The 8,935-nt window shown below is 73.6% G+C and overlaps 2 protein-coding genes across 2 annotated transcripts; both read right to left on the bottom strand.

The window, feature by feature from the left end:
• Positions 1 to 4,303: 4,303 nt before the first annotated feature.
• LHC59 (hypothetical protein) lies at positions 4,304 to 5,452 on the bottom strand (the record flags this gene model as incomplete). The annotated part of the gene is made up of 2 exons (XM_009043108.1): positions 4,304 to 5,173; positions 5,435 to 5,452. One exon carries the CDS (start codon positions 5,164 to 5,166, stop codon positions 4,393 to 4,395), a length of 774 nt encoding a protein of 257 aa, XP_009041356.1.
• Positions 5,453 to 6,941: 1,489 nt separating this feature from the next.
• On the bottom strand, positions 6,942 to 8,207 carry AURANDRAFT_33301 (hypothetical protein; the record flags this gene model as incomplete). The annotated part of the gene is made up of 1 exon (XM_009043107.1): positions 6,942 to 8,207. The coding sequence occupies one exon, from the start codon at positions 8,205 to 8,207 to the stop codon at positions 6,942 to 6,944; it is 1,266 nt and encodes a 421-aa protein (XP_009041355.1).
• Between the last annotated feature and the right edge of the window lie 728 nt (positions 8,208 to 8,935).

Below are 8,935 nucleotides of genomic sequence, written 5' to 3'. Positions count from 1 at the left end.
GAGGCCGAGGCGGCGGCCCGGGCCTTCGCCGAGCGGCTGGGCGCGCGCGTCGGCGGCTGGGAGGCGCACGAGCGCGGCATCGCGTCCAAGCTCATGGCGAAGATGGGCTACCGCCGCGGCGAGGGCCTCGGCCGGCGCGGCCAGGGCCGCGTCGACGTGCTGCCGACGCCGCCCGTGCGGCGCGGCCCCGAGGGCGAGTTCCCGGGCCTCGGCGTCGCGCCGCCGCCCGAGGCGCCCGTCCTCAAGCGCCGGTCCCGCGGCGAGAAGCGGAGCCGCAGGGCCTACGACCGCGCCGTCGAGGCGGACGCGCGGGGGGACAACCGGACCGTCTTCGACGCCGTGAACCGCGTGACGCGCCGCCGCGTCGACGCGGGCCGCGTCCGCGGCGCCGTCGCGGCCGGCGGCGCGGCGGCCGCGGCCGTCGGCGCGCCGCGCTGGGCCGCGAGCGACGACGGGAAGCGCGACGGAGCGGAGCTGCGGCAAGCCCACGCCGCGGGCGGCGAGGTCGTCGCCGCCCTCGAGGCGCGGCTCCGGGGGCTCACGGAGGCGAAGGCGCGCCAGGCGTCCCACGGCGTCGACGACGCGTTCAAGGCCCAGCGGGACCGCGACATCGCCGACACGCGCGCGCGGCTCGACGCGCTCGTCCACCGCACGGGGAGCCTCCAGCGCGCCATCAGCTCCAAGCGCGAGGAGGGGCGCAAGCTAAAACACGTGTTTTGATGAAAAGGACAACTCCAGCGTCACACCTCAGTTCTTCAACACCACCCCCCACAATGGACTTCCCGTGTGCTTCCTGCGTTCGACGACGCTGCCCACCGCCATCTCCCACGGCCCCGGGGCGGCCCACCGCCATCTCCCGCCGCCCCCCGCGTACATGATGCCAAACATGCACGGCGCGAGCGTGGTCGTGCCGGACGATGCCGTCGAGGGGGAGACGCCGGCGACGGCGACGGCCGTGGACGACGGCGTCGTCATCCAGGGCTACGTGATCGGCGCCGAGCCCGTGGCGTCGTCGTCCCTCGCGGACATGGCGGACCTGTTCCGGCGGCAGCTCAACCTGAGCGGGAACGTGGTCGAGGTCGTCGACGCCGCCTGCGCCCAGCTCGGCGTCCCCGGGAGCGGCCCCCTCGTGGACCGGGCCGCGCGGTGCCGCGCGGTCCTGGACGGGACGGCCGCCGCCGCGACGGCGTCGGCCGTCGCCGTCGAGGGCAAGGCCTTCGACGGCGACGACCTGGCGGCCCTCGTGCGCGAGCTCCCGTCGAAGGCCTGGAGCGGCGGCAAGGACGCCGGCTCGTGGAGCGGCGAGGCCTACGCGAAGAACCCGTGGCGCTTCGACGGCGACGGCACGTTCACGACGGAGCGCGACGGCTGCCACGGGGCCTGGACCGTGCGCCGCGACCTCGATCGCCTCGTGCTCCGCATGGACTGGCGGGGCGCGCAGGAGGGGAACTACGCGGAGTTCGCGCGGCGCGGCGACGCGTTCGAGAACGTCGCGGCGTCCTACGGCTTCATGCGGTCCTGGTCCATCGTCGAGCGCGGCGCCGTCGCGCCGCGCGACGCGTCCCACCTGAACCGGGACCTCAACGACGTCGCGCGGAACTCCGACGACGTGGCGCGCGCGCGGTCCCTCGTCGCCGCGGGCGCGGACCTGTCGTCGACGAACGGCCGCCCCTGGCACCACACGCCGCTGCACCAGGCGGCCTTCCACGGCCGCTACGACATGGCGGCGGCGTTGGTCGAGCTCGGCGCGCCCCTCCGCGCGACGTCGAACCCCCGCGGCCGCGGCGGCGCGGGGACGCCCTTGGACCTCGCGCGCGGCGGCGGCCACGCGAAGCTGGCCGAGCTGCTCGAGCGCGCGGCGGCGGCGCCGGCGCCCGTCGTCCACGAGCGCGTCGGCGGGCTGACCTACGCGGCGTCGGAGAAGCACGCGCGCGCGCGCGGCGGCCGGCTCCCGACGCTCGCGGAGGCGCGGCGGCGCATGGGCGGCAAGGCGCTCTGCCCGGGCGACGACCAGTGGTGCGCCGTCGCGGGGCGGGACTGGGTCCAGATCGGCGACCGCCACCACCACCCGGGCAAGTCGCACGTCGCCGACTGCCACCAGTACCCCCCTTGGGGCGACGACGCGAACAACACGACCTACGGCCGGCCGACGTGGAACGCCTACGCGCTCTACGCGACGTCCGGCGGCGGCGGCGAATTGGACGGGGCCTGGTTCTCCTTCGCGACGGGCGGCGACGCGGCGAACGTCGTCGACCGCTTCGAGGCGCGCGAGGCCGGCGGCCGCGTCACGTTCTACCGCGGGGGCGCGCCCATGGAGTCCTACGCCGTCGAGGGGACCCAGCTCGTCGGCACCGTGCGGGCGAGCGTGGCGCCCGGCGGCGACATCCTCTGGAGCCACGGCTACACGTCGCGGCGCGAGGGCGCGCCCGCGGCGCAGCGCATCGCGCGGCGGCCCGCGACGCGCGAGACCATCTTCGACCCGGCCCACTACGCCAACGGCGGGCCCCGCGGCGACCAGGACGTCGGCGGCGTCGTCTGCGCCTGCGCGCCCTGCATGGTCCTCTGCCCGCTCCAGGCCCTGGCGACGTGCGGCTGCGCGAGCGCCGTCGACGCGCTCACGGCGCTCCCCTGCAAGTTCGTCCCCTGCGCGCCCTGCGACCCCAACGCGATGAACCCGCTGTGGTTCAACTCGCAGGCGCACGGCTGGGCCGCGAGCCACGGCCAGCTCCACACGGTCATGGCGCTCGCGAAGAACGGCGCGAACCTCGAGCAGTTCAACCTCGCGGGCAACAACGCCCGCACGGACGCCGAGCGCGAGCGCCACTACCACATCACCGCGTGGTACGACGACTGGGTCGCGCTGGGCATGCCCAAGGGCGCGGCGCTCCCTTTTTGAGTTTTTTTTCCTCCCCTTGCCTGCCTTTTTTGCGCGATGCGTAATTCCGGTTTTTTTACATGTCCGGACGACGGCGAGGCCGGAGGAGCCTCCTACGGTGGCGACGTACGGGTAGGCCTACGCGTCGGAGGCGTCGCAGGGCGCCGCGGCGCGACGCGACAGGCCTCGGTCGACCGGCGACCGGGGTACGGGTGGTGCGGGCACTCGGCAACTCGAGGGCTCGAGCCGACGCCTTTGACGCTCGAGCCGTCGCCTGCCGCGCGCAGAGCGCCATGGCCTTCAGCTTCGGTGCCGCCGCCCCTGCGCCGGCGGGTGGCCTCTTCGGCGCGCCGGCGGCGAGCGCGCCGAGCTTTGGCGCCGCGGCGCCGGCGGCGGCGCCGAGCTTTGGCGCTGCGCCGGCGGCGGGCGGCCTCTTCGGCGCGGCGCCGGCCGCGGCGCCGGCGTTCGGCGCGGCGGCGCCGGCGCCCGCGGCGGGCGGCCTCTTCGGCGCGCCGGCGGCGAGCGCTGCGCCGGCGCCGCGGCGACGCTCGGGGGCGCGCCCGCCGCGGCGCCGCCCGGCGGCCTCACGGCGCCGAGCGGCCCGCGGCCCCGCGATCTGGGCGCGGACCGCGCGGTGCACGACCTCGCGACGGCCATCGCCGAGCGGCTCCCGAACGGCCAGCCGAACCCGGACGCGCGGCTCGTCACCGTCGTCTACGACATGGCCGACGGCGCCGCGTCGGCCGCGGCGCTGCAGCACGCGCGGCCGCCGCACGTGAGCCCCGAGCTCTGGGCGAAATTCGCGCGCGAGAACCCGGACCCGGATCGGTGCGTGCCCGCGGCCTTGGTGGGCTTCGAGGCCCTGGCCGCGCGCGTCGCCGGCGCCCAGGCGGCCGTGGAGCGCAACGGCGCCTTCGCGGCCAAGATCGGCCACAAGGCGGAGCTGCTGGTGCGCGCGGCGAAGCTCAACGACGCGCTCGGCGAGGAGCTCCGGAGCCGCAACGCGGCTTTGGGTCTGCGGCTGCTCCGCGTGGCGAAGAAGGTCGAGGTCGTCAAGCGCGAGAACGTGCCCGTGCACGGCGAGGAGCGGCGGCTCGCCGCGCGGCTCCGGCGCCTGGAGCAGGAGGCCGCGAAGCCCGCGCGGCACCTCGAGGCGCTCAAGCGCGACGCCGCGCGGCTCGACGCGGACGCGCGCGCGGACGCCAAGGCCCGGGTGGCCGAGGACGACAAGGCCGCGGTCATGGCGGCGCTCGAGGCCCAGCACGCGGGGCTGGCGAAGCTCGTCGACGTCGTCCACGCGGACCTCCGCGACGTCGAGATCATGCGGAATCTGCTCAAGCCCAAGTAACTTGTTCTCGAGTCCGAGTCGGCTGACCTTAGTGAAGACAGGGAGCGCTCTAGCTCGCCGCCCGCGCGCGCCGCCGCGTTCGAGTCGGATGACCTTACGGAAGGCGGGGAGCCGCCCGCGCGCGCCCCCGCGCGGCGCTCTCGGTGCCCGCCTTGTTCGGCCGGCCGCCCTAGAAGAGGGAGAAGTCGTTGGAGAAGGGCACCATGACGTCGCCGGTGTACTTCGGGAAGCCCTCGATGTTCGCGAGGAACGGGACGGAGCCCGGGACCTTGGACGCGGAGATGAGGCCGAAGATGCCGGCCATGGCGGCCCGGCCGTTGAGGAGCTCGGACTTGAGGCCCCGCGCCTTGGCCTCGGCCGACTGGGAGCTCGGCCCGCCGGGGAGCTTGAAGGGGTCCCAGAGGTCGAGCGTGACCTGGCCCCAGCCCGCGCGGCCCGCGATGGGCGGGTAGTAGCCGGGCTTGCCGCCCTTCATGTAGTGGACGTAGCCGTCGGGCGCGCCGGCGCCCTCGCCGTAGGACTCGAGCATGCCGATGAGGCCGAAGATCTGGAGCTTGCCGTAGAGCGGGATGTTGTCCCACTGCTCCTGCGGCGTGCAGCCCGCGACGTAGCCCTTGTAGGGCAGGTACTTGTGCTCGCCGGAGACCAGGGGCGTGCACTGGGCGATGAAGCCCACGAAGGCGGCCATGGCCACGCGGCCGTGCTTGATCTCCGAGTGGCGGAGCCAGCCGACCGTCGCCTCCTCGCCCTGCGGGCCCCAGTCGAACGTCGCCGAGCCGAGGGCCAGCGGGTCCCAGTAGGAGTTCGGCGGGCCGGGCAGCGCCTTCTGGAGCGCCTCGAGGTCCGCCTTCGTCTCGGAAAGGGCCACGCCCGCGGCGGGCGCGGCGGGCGCGACGAACGCCCGGGCGCCCGAGAGCGCGAGCGCGAGGACGAGTTTCTGCATCGTGGTCCTACGGAGGCGGCGCGGGTGAGTCCATGACGTGGGGGGATGGGGACGGGGGTCTCCGAGGGCGGCAGGGGGGAGTGGCAGGAATTCGGTCCGGCTGGATCGATTTTTCGCTGCAGCGCTGCGCGCGGGCGTTCGGGAGCGCCGATGCGGCGTCCAGCGGCACTGGCTGCGCCGGCCCGTGCACCGGCGCGCTCCCGTACCCGCGAGAGCATTGCAAACGATCGATCGGACACCCAGCCGCCGTGGAAGAGGCCATAATCACCTTGTTGAGTCGATGGATCGACAAGCTCGAAGCCGGATCCGCGACTGCTCGTAGCGGGTGTTGAGCCTGTTGAACCGACGCTGCCCCGGGCGATCGCGATGGAGTGGACTTGCTAGCCTTCTCCCTGCCTTGCCTGCCTTAACGCCTGCCTTGCTCGCCTTCCAAGCTGCGCGCAGGCGTGATGGACGAGCTCGCGGAAGCGATGATGAACCGCCTCTTCGACGGCATCGACGCGCGCGTCTTCGGGGGCCCTCACTACATGACGGCCTGGAAGCGCTTCAGCGTCTCGGACCACCTCGCCGCCACGGCGCTCGACGACTGGGTCCCGGACAAGGAGAAGGGCAACGCGTGCTTCGAGGCCAAGGACTACGCGCGCGCGCGCGCGCACTACGAGCGGGGCGCGACGCTCGCGAGGAGCCCGCTCAAGAACGGGGCCACGAAGGCGTTCCAGCGCGCGCTCGCCGCGCGGCCCGCGGCGTCGGCGGCGCGGCGCTTTGCCGAGTGCAAGGACCTCTACCAGCTCGTGCTGCAGTTCCTCCTCGCGCCCACGCACGACCGCACGATGACGCTGGGGGACACGCGGGTCAAAACGCGCGCGCCGAACCGGGGCCTCGCCATCTGCTGCGCGAACCGGTCGGCCGCGTGGCTCCTCGACGGAAATTTCGAGGAGGCGCTCACGGACGCGCGGCGCGCGACGGACGCGGACCCGGGCTACGTCAAGGGCCACCGGCGCGAGCGCGCCGCGCTCCTGAAGCTCTCCCGCGTCGCCGAGGTGCGGGAAAAGGACGAGGAGCTGGCGATCTACGACCGGGCCAAGGACGCGTACCCGGCGGAGTCGCTCGCGCTCATCGCCGCCGGCTGGCTGAGCTTCGAGCGCGCGTCGTTCATCTACGGGCCCGTCCGGTTCGACGCGTGCCTCGAGGAGCTCCGGGCCGGCGGCGGATTTCGCAAATGCGAGGCGCGGCCGTCGCTCGTGCCCTTCCAGGGCGGCCAGTGCCTCATGCTCTCGCTCTGCTACGGCTGGCCGCGGGACTTCTGCGTGCAGTGCGTCGACTGGGTCCTCGTCGACGCGGAGCACGCGGACCTCGCGGAGCGGCCGCCCAACGGCACCGCGTCGGCGATGGCGCTCGAGCACGCGCCGACGCGCATCGCCAACTTCGTCCACGAGGTCGACTCCTACGGCTTCGACGTCGTCGCCGTCATGCTCGGCCAGGGCCTCACGGAGCACGTCGACCTCGTCGATCGGAGGATCCGCGAGGGGTCCGACGACATGGACGTGCCGCCCAAGGCCGGCGTCCTCGTCTACCACGCCTCGTCGACGGCCGCGTCCGAGGACAGCGGCATCCCGCCGAACCCGGACCCGCGCCAAGACGCCGCGCGCGAGCTGCGGCGCCCGCGGCCGCCGCCGGCCCAGGAGGTCGACTAAAAAAGGGGGGGCACGGACAAGTTAAAGGGGCGGCGGCGCTCGGCGGGGGAACTTGGTCGCGGCGCGCGCGAAGGAGGGGGCTCACGGCCCCATGGCCATGATGGCGCCAGCAAAAGCGCCAAGAATATGGAAGTCCGGGTCGACGCAGAGGCTCAGCTTCGTCTTCTCCGGGAAGTGCTTGACGTGGTCGCGCGACATGCGGCGGTGCCAGGAGCCGTGCGCGTGGTCGACGAACTTGTCCCACGAGTAGGCCCAGAGCTTGTCGTAGTAGGCCCAGTAGGCGTCGTCGCCCGTGGCCTCGGCGAGCATGGCCGCCGTGCCGATGGACTCGCACTGGACCCAGAAGATCTTGTCGTGGTTGCAGACCGCGCCGTCGAGGTCGATGGAGTAGCAGAGCCCGCCGTCCGCGTCGTCCCACGCGTGCTTCGTCGCGACGTCGAAGAGGTAGCGGGCCTTGGGCACGAACCAGATGTTCGGCGCGTACTTCTGCAGGGTCAAGAGGAAGCGGGCCCACTCGACCTGGTGGCCCGGCTGGAAGCCCCAGGGCCGGAAGATCGTGAGCGCCTCCGAGTCGTTCGCGAAGTCCAAATTCGGCTTCCAATCTTCGTCGAAGTGCTCCCAGACGAGGCCCGACGTGAGCCCCGCCTGGCGGTTGCAGCAGCGGTCCGCGACGAGCACGGCGCGGTCGAGGAAGCGCGTTTCTTTCGTCGCCTCGTAGGCGGCGATGAGCGCCTCGCACGTGTGCAGGTTGCCGCTCTCGGACCGGTAGGGGTCGACGACCCAGCGCGCGTCGGCCTCTTCGGCGTAGAGTTCGTGCGTCGCGTCCCACATGTGGGTCTCGAGGAGGTCCCAGGTCTCGTCGAGGTAGGCCCGCGCGGACGCGACGCCGACGCGGACCGCGGCCGCGTAGGCCAGAAGCGTCTGCGCGAGCGCGTAGGTGAAGATCTTCGACGACGTCGGCGCGCCGTCCTTGACGACCCAGTGGTAGGCGCCGTTCTCCCGGTTCCGCAGGGGGCCGTCGCAGAGGTACTCGACGCCGTGCTCGACGGCCGCGAGGTACTCGGGCTCGCCGAGGTGCTCGTACGCGACCGCGAAGGTGAAGACGAAGCGCGCCTGGGTCACGAGCACGCGCGTCGACGCGTCGTAGACCGCGCCGTCCTCGGCGAAGAAGTGGAAGTAGCCGCCCGCGGGGTCCACGCAGCGCTCGGGGCTGAAAAATCGCATGGAGTGGGCCATGCCCTCGCGCAGGAACTCGACGCTGCGGATGTTCGGCGGGAGCGGCGGCGCGGCGTCGCTCTTCGCCTTCTTCGCGACGCGGCCGTCCGCGCCGACGACCGACGCTGACATTTCACAGAGGTTGCACGCGCCGGCTGCAACACCTCCACGGGAGAGCAGAACACGGCTCGACTCGGAAAGTGCATTGTGCAACATTGAAGGTTCAACATGTCCGCGCAAACACGATGCTTCCGCCGCGCGCGCCGTCGTCCCGGCCGCCCGCGGAACCGACCAACCGCCGCGAGAACAAAAGCCCCCTTAGAAGATCGCGCACTGGCCGCAGACGCGGCGCCTGTCGGGCGCGGGCGCGGCGTCGGGCGGCGGCGGCGGCCGGTCCGCGGCGCCCCCGCCGTCGGCCGCGGCCGTCTCCGGCGGCGCCGCGGCGTCCTCGACGGCGACGTCCTCGGCGGCGATGGCCGCCTGCTCCTCGGGCGTCGCGTCGCGGACGCGCGCCTGCATCGCGCGGAGCGCCGAGACCCACTGCGCGCGCTCGTCGGCCGTCGCGGCCCGGAGCTGGACGTTGCCGTCGGCCATGCGCAGGGCGAAGGTCGCGACGACGCCGTCGTCGTCCGCGTCGCCCGCGCCGGAGCCGACGACCTCGACGGCCGCGACGTCGTAGGCGCCGAGCACGGGGCTGCCGGGCTCGTCGGACGCGTAGTAGCGGAGGTAGTGGCCGACGGCGACGAAGAAGCGGAGCTGCCAGCCCGCGAAGGCCGACGACGCCTTCTTGTGGAGGTAGCCCGCGGCCGCCGCGGGGCAGCTCGCGCGCGGCGCGACGAGCATGGAGTCGCGGTACTCCT

This window comes from Aureococcus anophagefferens (assembly GCF_000186865.1).
Source record: "Aureococcus anophagefferens unplaced genomic scaffold AURANscaffold_44, whole genome shotgun sequence".
NCBI lineage: Eukaryota > Pelagophyceae > Pelagomonadales > Pelagomonadaceae > Aureococcus > Aureococcus anophagefferens.
Note: the sequence above shows the minus strand (reverse complement) of the source record. Positions and strands in the feature narration are given on the sequence as shown.